Here is a 19,035-nt window from a genome sequence, read left to right as displayed (position 1 = left end):
ATATATATATATAATATATATATATAATATATATATATATATATATATATATATATATATATATATATATATATATATATATATATTTCACACACTCTTATTCCTCTCTGGAACAGTATATGTGGAGGAAGGAACTTATAGTACAGAAAGACAGACACAGAATGTAGTCTACAATATGAGAACTACTACAGAGAAGAGACTAGAGTATGGGATGGTCTTGTACCTAGGATTTTTCAATCCGACAGCTGCCTTTGTTATGGCACCTTGTGTTTGGGGAGGTGGGGGTAGGGGATGGTTTGGTCTTCAGTGGGAAGTGGTACCAGACAAACCCAATACTGTTGTGTTAACAACAGTCTGTATATGAGAGTGGCAAGAGTCATCAGGAGAACAAGAAAAACTTTAAACCACATTTGAAAAAGTTGGATTAAAACAAGGACACTTATTGAGTCCATTGCTTTTCATCAAAGATGTCCAATTTAATTATCTGCTGATGATACCCTGTTAATAACAGATTTGAGAGATAAACTTCAAAAGAATTTACAGAAACGGAAATGGAGCTGAATACGAATAAAACGTTTTAAGAATCAGCAGGACAGAGGAGCCAGACAAACAACCAAAAGTGGTTTGTCATGATAAAGAACAAACAATCTATTAATACCGGAGGACAAGGGACTAACCACATTTATTGCCAAATGAATAACAATTCTAGGGAGGGTGAAATGTCCCCAAGAACTAATAACGGACTGTATAGTTCTGTTTAGGTGCTTACTCAGACAAATGGAATGAGAGTTGTACTGCAAGTATCCTGAATGAAGTTCTTAAGATGCACTGCAAATAAGAGTACAAAGGACCATACACAGGCTGAATGAATAAGGACACAAACAGAATTGAAACCATTCTAGGATAAAACTGAATTTTCAATAGTTAAAATGTCCTTGCCAGGCAAAAAAAAATGGGTTCAAAAAGAAAACTAACATTGTATGTAAGCAAGGGAATAAGCAAGATAGGGGCTGACGGATAAGTACCTACAGTGACAGCATTGAAAAGCTAGGAAGGAAAGATGACTAGATCAGGAAAAATGAAAGAGATAATGTGATGAGACTCCAACACATTCATGTAAATGGGAAGGATAAACACAGACCAGATTTGCAAAATAAAAAAAAAAGACGACATTTTTGGAATCCCAAACAATAAAAGGATTCATTACTTCCGTCCCCTTAAAATTATAGTCCAAATGAATAAATTTATGTTATAGGTGTCAATTTCAAATGTGTAGAGAAACTGCTTTATGTTATTCTTTTGAGAAAAAAAATGGTTATGTAAGCTATGAATTTAATTTACATATTAAATCTCCATCATCCATAGAATACAAAATTCATTATAAAATTAGCAGTGTGGTTTGAGCCACCAAATAAAATGATCATTTAGGAAACAAAGCATGCACGTACTTTATGGAAAATTATTTTATAGCAAGTAGTATAAAGTTTTGAGATGGACAAGATATCAAAAAAAAAAACAAAAAAAAAACACAACCTCACAGCCGAACTTTTACAGAGGTATGTAAAAGGAGAACTGAAATTGACCAATGATCTTTATCATCTGTGTGTCTTACAGGCACCAGAAGAATACTTCTATGGGAGATCTGACCAATCATTACCATAATCGTTTATTGTTCCCCTTGTGCATGGTTTTCATTTGTTTCTTCTCTTTGAATTTGACATTTTATTAAGCACACTCTGCAGACGGTCGAAGATATTTGAGGTAATTGTTCACTATGTAACTATCCAATGTTAATGTTACTATTAAATATTAAAATTACATACTTCATTTACACTACTAAACAAATTATTCTATTGTTTTACAATGATCCTAAAAAAATATATATATTCGTAGTGTTTTAACTGCCAAATTACCACCCACTCATTAAGCAGTAATACACAAAACAATTTTAAAATATATTATAATACATTCTCATTGGTATTCTGAAGGAAAATGGGGTAAATTTAGGGTGGAGTGGTAGCTCTGAGGCTAAGGACCTGCGCTAGTATCCCGAAGGTTGCCGGTTTGAATCTCCGTCACTGCCAAAAGAGATCCTACTCTGCTGGGACCTTCAATTGCTCAGGGGCGCTGTACAATGGCTGACCCTGCGCTCTGACCCCAAGGGGTATGGGAAAACTAACAAGTTCCTAATACGAGAAATTGTATAAAGCAAAAAAAAAAAGCAAAAATCACTCACTTTTCATTATTAGGATTTTTGTAGCAACTTCCTTTAAATAAGAGAACACAAGTATACCACCATCACTTTGATAACTACAAATTCCTTTCACTGCAGAAGACTATACAAATAAAACTACAATATAGATAGATTTCTTCACAGGTGGCGCAGTGGTAGTGCTGCTGCTTTGCAGTAAGGAGACTGTGGAAGATTGTGGGTTCGCTTCCCAGTTCCTCCCTGTGTGGATAGCGTTTTGAGTACTGAGAAAAGCGCTATATAAAATGCAATGTATTATAATTATTATTATATTAGCTTAACATTATTATATGCTTCTTGGTCTTCAGGTCACTGCAATGGAACTGAATATACAGTATACGGAATAATACATACTGTACTTTTTACAGAAAATAAGCAATGAAATTAGTAAATACATACATAAAGACAGAATACATAAAGTGAGTTCAGAACGGTCACTAGGCATTAACCAACCCACTGTACAACACTAAACTACTACATTTTTCCAGTCATTTTAAGATGTGACAGATTGATTGGTGACAAGCAAAATTTACCAGTGTAATGTACCCATGTCAGTTTGGCACTTGGCCATGTGCAATGAATTAGTAACATACCCGTGTCAGTTTGGCACTTGGCCATGTGCAATGAATTAGTAACAGCCTATCTGTAGCCTGATCATAAACAGAAAACAGGCAATACAATCAGCACTGATTAGATTAACTGTAATGGGCAGCGCCCATGCAAATTTATTATTTAAACAACTTTCTTTTCACATATGTAGCTACACAAATGTAAAGTAAAAAGGTAAAGAGGCTTGGTGTGAGGGAAATGGAGATAATGGCATTGGCAGTCAATACAAAAAGAACAAGTAAAGCCTTTGGAAAGCAGAGGTAGAGGAGAAACAAGTCGAGCAAAATCAGATAACTGCATTTCTTATTCTGCACTTTTTTCATTATTAATGGAAAAAAGTTCAGAGCATTATAGGAATATCAGCCTATGCAAGCATTACATCAAAATCAAGAAATGGCAAATAAGAAATGATATATCATGTCCTGAAGAGCAAAGACATGGTGGGAGCGGAGAATGAAAGGAAAACAAAATAACCACACCTTTGCACAAATACTGATGAAACATAAAATCAGAAGATATACATGGCTCTTTGGCATATTAATAATGCGACAGATACGGGCCTGCAGCTGATGCATTTCTCACTTAGCTAATTCCCAAGGTTATGGCAGTAACAACTAATTAAAAAAAAAAGCAGAGCTGGTTCAGTTCTAGAATTCAACTGTAATACTGCTTTTTCTTACTTATCTTGATGAAAACTGTCCCATAAACAAGTAAGTTGCTTTTCCAAAGCTGTATTATTACGGGCCTAAGAAATAAAAATTGAGTTTAATGCATGTACAATTCTTGTACTTAATGTTTGTTAAATGCACTTATGTGGAATAATAATATACAATTAATACCTAGGAAATAGTTAAGTACTCAAAATTCAAAGTTGTCAAAAAAAAGTAATGTTTCCTTTAAAGGAGAGAAGTATTTGAAAAGCAGCTAAGAAAGCAAAAATGAGCTGCCTGCTGAAAATCAGGGTTTGTTTGAGGTGTTTAGTATGACCTGGGATATTTCTGGGGTTTTAAAAATAAATGATTAACTAGGAGTGAACAATAAACCTACAGAGATAGAGGGACAGACAGGCGGACTTTATTGATCCAGAGGGAAATTTAAGTACCAGCAGCCAAGAATTATACTACTGAATAACCCAATACGTCTATTTTGAAGAAACTGTTTTATTGGTATGCTAAAAATTAGTGTGAATATAAATATAAAACATCAACAAAATATGTGCATGCAAACGGAAACTGATTTTCTAGGAGTATATTGGCCAAAAATGATGTGTGGTTCAATCTAAATTAAAAGCTTGCAAATGTATTTCTCTGACTTTGTGTTACTTGCATATTTTTCTTAACACATTCATATGATCTTGTTTAATGCTACATCTTTTAAATCAAAATGTACTCGAGAAATAAAAGGTTACTACATGTAGAACTTTTCTTGGCTGTTTTTTTTTCTGATCTTTTTTTTAGGAAAAAGGGAATAAACAACATATTTAAAGGTTTATTAAAAAAAAAAAAAAAAAAATCACAAATCAAATAAAGAACCCCATCTACCCAGTCCTGTACATGAGAAGGAGATGGGAAAATGTGAGAAATAAAGAAAAAAGAAATTACTGGACTACAGCCAAGCAGCCTCCAACCGAGCTGTAGATAACCACTCGTCACAAACGGCACTGGGTAACATGTTAATTGGGAAACAGAAAGTTCCAAAATGTACGGAGTTATAAAAAGAGGACTGAATCCGGAGACCTCCACCTAGAGACTAAAGCCAGTCTAACTGCTATGGTGCTTTTTCAAAAAGAAACATTTTTGTTGAACATGTGAAATAGTTACTATACAGTACATAGATCCATGAGAAGAAAACATCTTAGAATGTAGTTTAGAGACAAACGACAAAATAAAAACAGGAGGATAGTCTCAAAACAAAAGGGTAAAGGTGCCAGTGGAATTAAAGAATAATTTGTGCACTTTTTTCCATTATTTTTATTTTGCATTTATATGTTATCATTTTAAAGCATCTGAAGTTAGTTGAGCTCAATGTACAGAAGCATAAATAATAACAAAGTTTGTTCCCATTAATATGGCCAGCTTAAAAATAAAAACCAGACATCTGAAGTATTATAAAAATTCAGAAACAATCTTCAGATGACACATTTGATGACACATTTAATTTTAAAAAGGTAACAAAAGTTGAAAGAATAAAGAGGGAAATTAGAGAATCAGTAACTGATTATATATATCTGATTTTAATTTATCCATTAAATATTACTCTTTAGTAACTGCATGAACCAGCTAATATCAGATCTACATACTGATGCAAACAATAATTTCACAAAGTTGACAGTGACTTATGAGTCGTACTGACAAAACCGATTAAGTGTTTTGTCAAACAAAAGCAGCTTAAAAGAGATTATGTAAATGAACGTAACCTGAATAATATTGGTATTCACTAATTAATCTGGCACAGAAGAAAAAAACATTTTAGTTTTGATTATAAGTATCATTTTTTTCAGTTATTGAATGCAACATATCAGTGTAATAATTTAGCACTTGGACATCTTTACACAAATTAGGTAGCCCATGATTATCACATTCTTCTATATAAACCCTGCACTGAAATCCTCCCCACCACTGTAAAAATCACCTTGAAGCAAGTAAGATCTACTCAGTTTGTTTGTACACTGCAGTAACACCATCCCCAAAAAAAGAAATTCAGGTCCTGCATGTGTAAACAAGCCAACTACCTGCATTTCAGCACTTCAGCTTGAGTTAAGTATCATATCAATGCCACTTGCTGCAAATAAGCTACATATTCACATTAGCAATAGACTAGTAATACACTTTACACATAAAGGGATTCTGGATTCAAAAATGCAGGTTTTCTATTTTTTTTTTTCCAACTTCATTATGGCTCCTAACAGAAAAAAAACAACAATCAAAAAGTGCTGTGCAACAGAAAATTACAGACTTCATTAAAATAAAAGGGCAGCAGGTTCATTTGGTGCTTTGTGTTTCTCACATTCTCAATCAGATCCTCTTTGCTCATGCAGCTTTTGAATTATTAGGCTATGTAGTTACATTTACAAGCTTTGGATAGCTTAGGACAAAGTCAATTTTAACAGCAATTACCCAATGCTCTAAAAATACAGATTTTAATTTGCAGTTATGTATTGAGAAACCATGTGCACCAAAACCTTCAAATGCTGAAGTTTTCTAAAAGGTTTCAAATTTGAAAATGGAAAATTTTAAATTTGGGCATTTTTGTTAGTAAATAAATAAATAAATAAATAAATAAATAAATGAGCTGTGTTTTTTGTTTTGCAGTTTAATATTAAAGGATAAAATGATCCTATTACTCTCATCATTGCTCTAATTTGATTCCACTTCCACAAAGACACTCTACTTTTAGAAGACACATCCTTTCTTAGATCCACACTTGAGTAATATACATTCATAATACTGAGGAAAATTACTTCAGAAAATAATTTCTATTATAGAATTTGGTTTCCTTGTACTGTAGTCTCCTTTTGCGACTTAGCTCCCTTCTGAAAAAAGTCCCAAGATACATTTACATATGTCATTATTCATGTTTTTTTATTAAAATATCAAAAACATTTTTCAGTTATATATATCACAACAGTTTTAATGGGCAGTAAAAAAATAAAAAATCTTGTTCAATCAGTTTTTTTCCATGTACATATTAGAATGTTTGTTTCATACTATGTTAAGTATTCATTTGATTGTTTGTATTTTCATTAGGGTTCTACTGAATTACTGGCTTGTAAGTGCATTAAAAATTCTTAGCAAACAAGGATATTTATGGACAAATTTAAAAATGTGGTAGCATACTCAAGACCAGTACGGTTAAAAGTAACTTACTGTACAAATTCCCATTGACTATTCTATTAGTTTTTTTACTATGATTATGGAATTCTGAAGATGCTGGCACACAAAGTAATAGTATAAAGATGATGTTGTGTAGGATCTTCTTTCAATATCTCCACAAACCAATGTGAATTCACGGTTATCTGGCTCTCTTCAAAATACTGATGTTCACTGGCCCCAAACCGACCTTCACAAAGCTTAAATGAAATTTTCTCTTCAACCATAGAAATCAATTAGAGTAAGATGACAGTTCCTGTACCTTATTCAATACACAATACACATTTTACCCCCACAACAAAATGCATCCTCAATCTGCACTTATTGTCACCTAAATAACAGAATTCCTTCATTTTGCCGAAAATGTCTGCACTGCCAATGCCCACACTGACTATACCAGTCTCCTACACCACTCAGAAATACTTAGATATTGTGCTCACCTGCTACGGACTACTCCAACAAAGTTACACCTATATATCTATAGCATTACGGGGTACTGTACAAAGCAAATGAAATTACAAGTACCTGTATAAAAATGAAGGAAGAACAATTTCGAAAATAATCAGGAAATATGTTGTAACAAATGACTGTCACTGCGTAGAGAGTATACAGTACATAATATATATAGTTCAAAAGGAATGCCATCCCAAAACCCACTGTCAACTTAGCTCCCAGCTCCTTTGGGGGGAAACCTGCGACACACGTGAAGCTAATCAGGCAACTAATTCCAGCCATCTATCTGCGGCCAGAAACTTAAAAAGTACATACTGCAACGGGAACTTGCGAATAAATACCGGTCGCAGTATTCACATAGGCGTTGAACTGGTTTAGCTTGAGAGTAATGACCAAGGTTCATTTAAAAGTAGTAAATAAGCAACACGGGTTCAGTGGGACGAATCCATATGGGGCTTAACACGTCAAAATACCATTTAATAACAGTGACATTAACTGGTACCAACAAACAACATCTCTGTAACTGGCACTAAGCCCATGAAACTACATGGAACTAAAAACGCTCTTATTAGGATAGTCCTCAGCAATGTTTAACTGATTGAGAGGTCGACGATTTCTTGCTTCATTATCACTACTATTCTATTTACCAGAACAGGTGGCCACAAAGGCTGATGACAGCATCGTGCGCGGTGTCCAGACAAATGTTACATTCGAAGGTTGCCCGGTCCTTATCCGACTCTTTCTTTGCTCCTCCGGAACCCCTGGACCCCCCTCCACTATCGTTGTCCACACCCGTTTCGGCCGCCATGACACTTGTCTGTAGGTCCTAGGTTACAATAAGACGTACCTTCGAAAATAGCGAGTGGCTATTGGTTCACCAAAACGCCGCTCAAAGGTGTAGCTAGAAAAAGATATTAAAGGCCCCGTCTGCCCCTTGTGAAAATGTATTAATCTGGTTGGTTAAAAGGATGTCATTTACTCTTATACGTATTTTCGACTGGATAGTAGCCTAAAGTAGGCCGTTACTTTCGCACTTGTGGTAGTTTTATTGAAACCATATGACGAGGCTAAGCGCAGACGGCTACGAAATGTGATTGGACACTTTTCTATTATTCATCCAAGCATTGTATTATCATTGGTTACGAAGGAAGGCGGGACCATAACAGAAAGTTAACTCAGTACTGGCTAAACCGTGAGCAGTTAATACATATCGAAGATTCCTTCTAGACAAATAGATGCTTTTAAAGGTATATTTCATTTTATTACTGTTACTTCACCTCCGTATTTATTTCACTTTCTTGCCACGTATTAAAAATTCACAAGGGGAAACATACTTAATTTGCATTAAAATTCACAGATAGCATATGTAGCTTTAAAAAACATCTATAAATTTAGTGTTAATATATTCTAATAGTTGCTGCTATAAATATATCTACAGACTACAGTAATTGATTTATGTTTTGCCAAACGGATGAGAATCCCATAGGAATAACAACAGTGATGATTCTAAACCGTAATGTGTGTGTTTAGAAAGGATGTTATTTTATATTATTAAGACTGCACCATTAATATAATAGAACTTAAATACTTCATGTATTTAGTGTTAAAGTTTATTTATGCACTAGATGCGTATTAAACACAAAACTTCGCATTAGTTATTGCGTTTAATTTCATCTTTCATGTTGGTGCCTCCTCGCGTTAGTTTTTGTAAAGCTGTTCTACCCCCACAGGACTCCTAATTCACTTCTTCCATAGCAGTAGGACTTTGCGCATGACTGCTGAAATAATGAAGACAAGCGGAATAACATTAGCACCGTACACACGATCGTGATTTCAATAAGCGTGAAACTAAATAGAAACAGTTATTTTCCAGAAAAAAATAAGATGTGAATTGTGTCCTCGAGGATTAGGAATTTGTAAAAATCACGTTTGGACACGTTCTGAACCCTTGTATGTTCACATAATGGTCCTTCTTTACATACTCAAAACTCCAAACTAGTCCATATGTGAGTATGGGGATGCGCATGAACGTGACCTTCAATGGAATGTCTCCAAGTTAGGCGTTGGTATCATATTATGCTTTAGATGTAGATAACACATTAAGATCACTAGATCAATCCATCCGTTATCTTAAACCGCTTATTCAGGGCAGCGGGAAATGTCCATCTCTAGGAAGACTGACTGCTGTCTAACGTTCTTGCTTTGGACAGTGTGATTCTGACTGCAGCTCAATGAAGCCTTGGCCCGTTGATAACACTTTACAGACTTCAACACACTTCTTTCCAAGTGCTAACAAATTAACTCTCATTGGGACAGCCAAAACTGAGGGCAAAAAAGGCAAGTCTTAATCTGCATCCAGCCCTCTTCGGACCCTATTTTTTATTTTGCGAACCTGTCAATTCTTACGCAGGAGTACCTAAATTGACTTTAATTATATTCACCAGGGGGCAATCACCTTTCAACAACTGAAGATTTGCACGCCAAACGAACAAAATAAGCAACAAAAGTTGATGAGTTTATTTATTTGTATTTATTTATTGTTATCTCATATTCGCTTCAGTAGTATTACAGTATTAAATCTATGAAACGACTTCAAGAAATGCACTGTAAGAAACGTGTACAAACACCTTTTTGTCTAGACATACTGTATCATAAGGTTATTAAAAAGAGACATAACTCTTACGTTTTTTTCTTTAATTTTCAAAATACATTCCAGTGACAAAGTTAGGGCTTCCATTTTGGAAATATGAAAACGATTATTAAGGTGGACAGAAACAAAGCACTACACATAAAAGTGCAAAACCTCTATAGGTTATAATGTTAAGTAAGATGTTCATTCAATCACTTGTGACTTAGTGAATAATTTACTTGACTTTAAACCAAGGAAGCTTCTTTATTTATTTTCTCAGTTTAACTACCATCACATAAACGATAATTGTTTTTAAACAAATCCTTTGCTATGAGCTTAACAATTTCCATATGCCTTGATTAGACCTGAACTTCAGCCGGTTATCCATTCCATTTTCTGACCCGCTTGTCCAATGGGTCATTCGGAAACTCTTTCGGCAGCACCATGTTAAATGCTGAAACCTACCTTGGATAGTGTGGCAAGATTTACGGCTCTTTGAAATAAAGAAAATGGCTTCGTCAATAATATGGCATAAAAATATTTTCTTTTCTTTTCTTTCAGCAAGTCATTGATAACGTTGTCATTCTTCTCGATACTGCTTGGCGTTTTGATTTTTTTTTCCTTTTAAAAAACATGTTGACACTGTAATACAATAAGTGGGATATACGCTTATATTAACATGATTACGGCGGGTCAGGCAACGGCAATAGAGTCTGGATACACTCTTGCGGAGGCGTGTGGGCAGTGCTGCTGATGTTAAATACAGACAACGGGATTACAATTGGATAGTTTGCACTGGTAACAGACGGTTTTCCCGTTCGGAAAAAAAGCACCAAATTAAATTAAAACAAATACTGTTAAAATGAATATTGTATATAACTATAACTGGACAAATAATAATTTGATGTAACTCAGCAAAGGTAAAAAATATCAATATATACAACTCTTCATCATTACTGAGTCGATTCCAGGAGAATCGGATGCAAGGCAGGAACAAAAACTGGATGGAACGCCAGTCCACTGTACCATTCATAAAATAAACCCGGAATACATTCAGACAAGCAAGAAGAGAAGCTTGAGGTGAAAAATACGAACAGATGAAAACAACATGAAGAGGAAAACGGCTACATGGACCGAGGATGCAACTCTTATTTGCTTTCTGCTATTCTCGTCGTCACCGTGTTTGCTTTGAAGTCTCAAGAACCGAAGAAACGACACAAAATTGGATTGTATTTTAAAGGCATGCGATACTAGAAGAAAGCGTTATGTTCAAATCGGAAGATAACGTGATGTAACTTCAACAAAAAACAGGATTCTCTAAGACTGTGGCGGTAGACGCTTTATTTTTTATTCATTTATTATTGGTATAAGGATTTGCCTCCTTTTTACTGTTTCGTGCGTTTTAAATGTTCTTTACGTATTTCTCATTTCTTATGGGGAGATTGTATCTTTTACTTATATTTTACATGAATTAGAAATATTTTTGTGCTCCTTTGTGGATCGTATATGTGATTTTATTGAATACATTAAATTTGGATTTTAAAATAAGGAGAGCCCCTCCTTCCCATCTTACTAGCCGCTTACCACTCCTGATGGCGCCTTGTCTGGCAGCCTGTTTCACGCGTGGTCAAATCTTCATTACTTTACGTTTATTTATGTATTTTTAAATAAATTCCACACCACCACCCTCCGAAATTCGGGTGTCGCCTGTCAGTTTGGGCCTGGTCTACAAACTCCCTTGGGCTAATTGGCACTGTGTTTTACTTGTTTGTGTAGGGGTGATGAACAATCGTTAAATCGACGTCGCCTGCCAAATGAAGGCACAAGAACGACAGCTTCCATGTTCATCAGTTCAGAATTGTGCTTTATAGTCTGGCTACAAAATATCTGCTAGCTAAAGACAAGTATAAAAGCCGCGGACTTGAGTGCTGAAGAGCGGCATCCGGACGTCGCCTGCAGAAGTGCAGTACTGGTGGTCGAGAAACCTGGGATCCCTCAGTGGCAGTGACACGCAGAAAGATAAACGGTGAGTAATATAGACAGTTAATGCTCGTTTGTATTTTCTAAATGTGTGTGGCCTTAAACTTGACATTTGAACACAAGGCTAGGTGTAAGATGAAGAGTTCGAATACCATTTCCGTTATTTACACAGGACGCCCGCAATTCCATCCTTATCTCCAGCGGCCCTTGACCGCATTTTGTCGCGACGCGTGTTGTGTAACAACGGCGTTTGTTCACAGCTATTCCGTTACACACGTGTGCGGGATTTCATTTCAGTCACCGTGTCGTCACTTGGGACTGTTAAGTAACGTTTAGCGTTTCACGTGTATAGCTGAAATAAATACATTGATCTGAGTATGGTATATATAATCATCATTATTGTTATTTTGCGTGTGTACTGAAGCATAGATCACGATTGGGCTTTAAAGGGTGACTATATATCGCAGGTCTACCTAAGCCCGCCAGCAGGTCAGGGAGCCTCATGACAGCACCTGATAGATTGTTCTGGAACGTCCCGCCGGGAGTACTCTTGCTCACCTTGTACATCATCCCCTTGGTTACAAACTAGTATATGTGTTCGCCCTGTTGCAGGCAATCTGTTTTGCAAAATTTATGGTTTCCTATTTACTTAATACTAAACCTACAGGTACCAGATTTGCAGCGATTGCGTGTTTCCCAGTGGCTTTAAATAAAAAAGTATGTCATTTATTTGGAAGCAACTATGAGTATGGAACATGCATCTTGAGAAATTTTTCTTTTTTTTTCTACAATAGCAGGGGGATTTTGAAGTAATAAAGAAACACACATGTAAGAGACTGAAAATATGAAGAATTATTAACTATACCAGGAAACTGGCCTCCTTATGTACTTGATCTCTTCACTTTATTGACATAACAATGGAGATTAAAGGGACATTTTTTGAATGAAACCTTTGCATTTCCAAAACACCCTTCAAATAATGCATTTAAGAAAAAACTTTACACATTTATACAATAATGCAGGATTTTACACATAATTCTGATGGCTCTTCCAGCTTGTTAGCACTGCTAATCTGAGGGACAAATACAAGAAAATTGCAATTATAATCTATAATGGCAATCCAGGTATTACAGAAATACATCATCCATCCATCCATCCATTGTCTAACCCGCTGAATCCGAACACAGGGTCACGGGGGTCTGCTGGAGCCAATCCCAGCTAACACAGGGCACAAGGCAGGAACCAATCCTGGGTAGGGTGCCAACCCACCTCAGGTCACACACACAAACACTAGGGCCAATTTAGAATCGCCAGTCCACCTAACCAACATGTCTTTGGACTGTGGGAGGAAACCGGAGCGCCCGGAGGAAACCCACACAGACACGGGGAGAACATGCAAACTCCACGCAGGGAGGACCCAGGAAGCGAACCCAGGTCTCCTAACTGCGAGGCAGCAGCGCTACCACTGCGCCACCGTGCCGCCCGAAATACATCATATACCATAGAAATAAAAAAAAAAAATGCAGTATTGCAGCAAAAATTTCTGTGATGTGTTACAGGATTACAGCCAATACAAGTATAAACTGATTTTACTTTTCAAACAAGTATTTACTTTATTTTGTTGGGACAATACTGCTAATGCCAAAATACCTCAGTCTGTCATATAAAACTGGATTAAGTAAATTCAGAAATGGATGGATAAATTACACCTTGCTTTACAGATCAGTTAATACCTATATTATATCTCACTGTGTATCATTCTGGCAAGTTGTACGTTGGTGTGTTAATTAGTGTATGTAACAACAAAAGGAGCAAGTTCTTTTTTTTTTTTTTTAAAAAACTATAAATGTGTTCAGTATATTGTGTCTCACCATCTGTGATAAAACTTAATGGAATGCTGTTTTTATTAAAAGATTATTTGCTGTATGGTTACTTAATAACCACATCACATTTGTCTAGCATATTGAGATATTCTGCATATATTCATTCATTTTTAGTCTATTCTAAGACCATTAGGCATGTAGCCATGCATGTTTTAGTATTCCGTTACATGACAAACTCTGGCCACACTCTGCCAGTTAAGACTTGCCACCTAACCTAATTGCATGTCTTTGGACAACTTTCCTTAAGTTCACATTTTTTCATTGTTTGTAATGCTTAATCTATATGAGCACCTGAAATGTTATTCTGTTTTTTAGAAGCCGGTATGTCATAGATTGTGGGTTTCAGTTAGGGAAAAGAAAGGTAGTATTTTGAAAATTCTAGTGAGTTACGGCTCAAATAAGGTCTCAAAGATCATTTGGCAGACTTTTGAAGTGTGAAATATTAAACCACTGACATTTACATACTTAGAAAAACAGAAATCCAACTTGTATAAACAAATGTTTAAATATTATATTATAAGTATATTTTAATGTTTTATAGCTGTACACACCTGCATATATATGGCATTCATTGCTGTAGCCTTTGCAGCCCATCTCTTTGTCAGTTATTACTATACTAGCTGGAAAAGCTCCCTGGAGTCAGTGTGCAGTTTGCAAAGCAAATTGCCCTCTCATGTATCCCTTTGTACTAAGCTTCTTTCAATAGCTAGCTTGGTATTTTTAATATGACATACTCATTCGCTTCAGTGGTGGGGAGTAGTAGCGTCTCCTCTTTGCGCAAGTCTTCATTTGACAAGGGAACTAAGTGAATGTGCTGTTCCTAAGAAATTGCCTCACAATACATTGCAGTTCTTTTCTTGGGATAAAGAGTGCATTATACAGCTTAGTTAAGTGAAATTTGTGGTTTAAAGTTGAACTCAGGTCAGATGAATATGTCTAAAGGATTTTTATGATTAGGAATTTGGAAATAAAAAGCAATTTACAAAGAGTGTAATGAAATTTGATGTTGTTCACCATCCAATTTTTTTAACACTTGAGAAACTGCACATTTAATCAGATCCAGAAAGCCCATCTACCATTTGACCCCTAATAAACAAACAGTTTTATTTTTTGTTTTCATTTTGACTTTGGTTTTCAAATAACATTAAGAAAAACTGTGTTCTGTACAGAGTTTTCTTTTGTGCATGCTTACTCTGTTTGCCTTGTCTCCGTCTTGTATATGTCATTCTATTTAACTCATAAATCTTCAGTGTTCATCCTCTTTAGTTCATCTCAAATATTGACAGAACAGGTGTTGACTCCAAAGTCCTTATATTATGTCAAATTAAGTTTAGGAATAATGTGTAGAAATACTTAAACAAAGTGCTCACATTTTTAGAGAGTTTTTGTTTAAAGTGGAAATTGTGTAATTAAAATGTGAAGCTGAAGAGAGGCATCTTATTTAAATTGCTAGGAACAGCCCGTTGTACTAATTGTCCCAGTGTATGTCGTTTTTGTGTAGTCTTCTCTAAAAATGCTTTCTGAAGGCTTGTGTAGTGGATCTGGAGTAAGGATATATTCAAGGATTAAGAAATAATTTGCAATAAAAAGAATTGCCAGCTCCAGGATTGGCAAATCCTGAGCAGCTGTGTCTCAAAGCACTTCGCTTTGCTGATCTAGCATTAATGAATAATTCTCATATTAACTAATGCCTATTCTGAAATGCATTTGTTACCTAAGTCTGTGGTTGTGAGCACTTTAAATGTCCAGATAAAGATCAACAAGTAAAATTTTTTTCTTAATCATGTAGGAAGCAAATGTTACAGAATATATCATAAGCACCATCACTTTACTTGAGCAGTTTAGGAAAAAGAAGAAATCACAGTAAGACTGTTGAACTCTGGCATATTAATTTGTAAATGTACTTAATAACAGGTTTTTTTTTTTTATCGGATGCATTAGCGTACTTGTTTGGGCATATGAAAAGTAGCTAAGTCTTGGTAATGTACACATATTTACAGAAGTAGCTACTTTGTTTGTATGCAATGTTTTAGAGCAGCAGGAGGGCAGCAAAAGATGCATCTCCCCTTTTTGTGGAAAGACATGTACTGTAGTTATCTGCAAATTCAGTTGTATTAGTTAAAAAAAGTGACTACTGTGAGTCTTCTTAACAAAGCTATATTTTGGGAGATACAATGCACTTTTTTCACGCTACTTGTCTCCAGGGCTTTAATTCAGAATTTGTTTACACTTTGGTTTGAATTAGTATCAAATATTTGTTTTATCCACTTAAAACATACATATTGTACCAATTGTATCCTCAACATTTAGACAATCTCTTGTGAAGAGTACTGAAAAGATGTATATGTTTTTAGGAGATGCATGCTGCAGATTTTTTGTTGTTTTCCTTTTTCCAATTTTTTATGGCTTGAAAAACATGGGCTACATATTTACTTTTACCAATGTGTCCCCAACCATTGAAATTAGTCAGTTGAATGTTCAGTAATATTGATCTTCCACCTAGTAGTTCTTTGTTGCTGACTCTTAAAAGCGGAAGGAGGAGGGTAAAGGCATTGCGGTGTTATGTATTGGAGCAAATTAATTTATTGAAATGTGTTGAATTTTCAAAGGGAGCATACTTCCTCCAAGTTCTCTATGGTGTGTGTTTGTTTACTTTCATGTGCTGATCCTATTCTTATTCTGGTATGCTGTACATCAATTGGCTTCCAAAATAACCCTAACATTGCAGTAGTTGTGCAACATGATATGTGACTTGGAATCAGTGTGAAAACATGGAAATTAGTTTTACACCATGATTGCTCCAGTAATTTTGGAGAGGCAAGATTTTAGCGACTACAGTCTTTATAACTGACATGACTTCCTTCTAAAAGTCTATGTGACTTGTTTTGAGAAGTAAATATGACACTGCTATTAGGCAATAACATGGCCCTCCACCCTCAAATTAAATACATTCCTGCAATCCTCACCCCCTTTCAATAACTAAACATATAATGCCAAGCAAATAAGTGTTCTGATCTCCTACTTGTTACAGCAAGTTAGAAAATGAACCCAAAGTGTAAATTCAGATTGAATTGCTGTCTTAATTAACTGTTATGAATGTTGAATTTTGTTTACCCCATTAAAGAGAGAGGGTTCATTTTTGCATATAAAATTTTTTGTAAATATATGTTATAATTAAAAAAATAAAAGTAAAATAAAATGCAATTGCTTATATTTTGAGAGAACATAAAATGCATGCTTTTGAGTTATTAAATCCCATAATTCAAAAGAAAATTATGGATATGGTGCCATTTTAAGCTTTCAGTGCTGTTTTCAGTAAATCTGTATTCTGTATTTTTATATTTTTTACATTTGTGCCTCAGGGATCAATAGATGATGTAGAGTTCGTCTTTGGTGGGTGAATGAAATAAATAAATTGTATTCATTTTTTTTGTTGGTATTCCTTTAGATACAGGTAGCTAGATAGAACTGTATTTGTCCCCAGGTGGTAAATTGGTATTTAATTGCATTTTATTTTAATGTAATTAAAAGTTGCGTTCCTTTTTGTTTTTTAAAAGTCTTTTTATTTTTTCTTATATTGTACCATTTAGATTATTGATCAGTGCCACATCACTAAGAGGCACCTGCATTGACTGTGTTGGCAATGCCACCCATTAATCAGAATTTTCAGTGTGCTTGGTGTGTGGTTGTGGGTGTTTGTGTCCTGCGGTGGGTTGGTGCCCTGCCTAGGATTGGTTCCTGCCTTGCGCCCTGTGTTGGCCGGGATTGGCTCCAGCAGACCCCCGTGACCCTGTGTTCAGATTCAACGGGTTGGGAAATGGATGGCTGGATGGATAAGATACATATATATATAGTGACCCCTTGTTTATTACACATTTGTTCCTAAAGGTGAGGCTAGGGATGTCACAATACCAAGATTTTAGTATTCAATACCAATACCAATGAAATTTCACAACACTCAATACTGTAATATACCACAGCAAAAACAGAAATCCCATTCTACCGCTTTTTATTAAAAGTACCTCTATTATTAAAAGAAACAATATTGTGCCAATATAGAATATTTAAATACTAATACATTTACTTATTTGACTGACACCTTTATCCAAGGTGACTTACGATATTTGACAACATGACAACAGATTACATTTCTTTTGTTTTTCAAGTGGGGCACAGACATTGAAGGGACCTGCTCATCGTCACACCGTCTAAGTAGCAGGATTTGAACCCACAACCTCAAATTACAATGCTGGGCTTGAATTTTAATGTGTGATGAGGGAAATTTTATAATCTTTAGGGTATTTCAGCATAGGTTTTATAAAGGATAATGTCAACATGGATTACCTAATTTATCATGCCATCTGCAAAACACATAATAAAGAGCAATAGATGAGTCCAACTCGTTTCAATTTTCAAATGTCACAAAATTCTGGAACTTTAATTTTCCAAATCTGTTTACAGTTTTAATTAATTAATTAATTGATTTATTGATTGATTGATTAATTAATTAGCAGCTGTCCAAAGTTTAATTTCCTGTGTGAAATAAATCTTGGCAGCTTTACATTAATCCATTATTGCAGAACTCCTATAAATTACCCGTTGTTGATGTGTTTTCAGAATATCTTATATGACTAGTCAGTCAGTCAGTCATTCTCCAACCCACTGTATCCTAACACAGGGTCACATGGGTCTTCTGGAGCCAATCCCAGCCAACAAAGGGCACAAGGCAGGAACAAACCCCGGGCAGGGCGCCAGCCCACCACAGCTTATATGACTACTCAAACTATTTCTTAACTTGTATACTAATCCAGAAGTAGAATATTAACTGGACCAGCAATTTAACTGGTAGGCTGCATTACACTCAGTGTACCTTTCAAATACATGACATATGTACTTTCACTGTGTTTGACACATTTTGGGGATTTTATGAATGGGTATTAGTTTCCTTCAAAAACTAAACAAATGGGACAAATTTAGCATTTGCATATCTGTATTTAGCAATAAAGTTTGTTGTTTTGCCCATCCTGCTAACTGCCATAATGACAGAGCTTGTGCTTCAAAGTACTAAATACATTTTATTTTGGTAGTAACAATTGGAACTGCTCATTTCATGGCCAGTTTCGGCAACCCAAATAGCCATTTCGTCTAAAATTTGCCTTGTGTTTTACTTGCTACAGCTGTTAACACTGCCAGCGAAAACAGTTCTATATGAATAATTGGTCATGGTGCATGCAATGTTTCCCTGACAACCATGAACTGTACAAAACCATTTGGAAAATGGGTGGATGCTTAAAAGCACATCTGTGGATATGTTCGACGTAATCAGAGAATGAATACAAAGCTTCCTTTTATTTTTAGGGT

General features: G+C 35.4%; 2 protein-coding genes across 3 annotated transcripts in view; one reads left to right on the top strand and one right to left on the bottom strand.

Annotated features, from left to right (window-relative positions):
- Positions 1-8,066, bottom strand: part of rnf5 (ring finger protein 5) — a 35,581-nt gene extending 27,515 nt beyond the window's left edge. The window contains exon 1 of the mRNA XM_039768735.1: positions 7,830-8,066. Within this exon, the coding sequence (XP_039624669.1) occupies positions 7,830-7,990 (161 nt within the window). The 5' untranslated portion in view covers positions 7,991-8,066. The remainder of the gene's footprint in view (positions 1-7,829) is intronic.
- A 302-nt stretch (positions 8,067-8,368) lies between these two features.
- LOC120539038 (1-acyl-sn-glycerol-3-phosphate acyltransferase alpha-like) overlaps positions 8,369-19,035 on the top strand; it is a 64,031-nt gene continuing 53,364 nt past the window's right edge. The window contains exons 1-2 of one of the 2 annotated variants that reach the window (XM_039768733.1): positions 8,369-8,429; positions 11,588-11,837. The gene's annotated coding sequence lies outside the window, so the exon portion shown is untranslated. Of the gene's footprint in view, positions 8,430-10,541; positions 11,143-11,587; positions 11,838-19,035 lie in introns of those variants that run through there. The other variant, XM_039768732.1, reaches the window with a different exon arrangement.

Source organism: Polypterus senegalus, chromosome 11 (genome assembly GCF_016835505.1).
Source record: "Polypterus senegalus isolate Bchr_013 chromosome 11, ASM1683550v1, whole genome shotgun sequence".
Classification (NCBI taxonomy): Eukaryota; Metazoa; Chordata; class Cladistia; order Polypteriformes; family Polypteridae; genus Polypterus; species Polypterus senegalus.
This window is presented reverse-complemented; position numbering and strand designations above follow the sequence as displayed.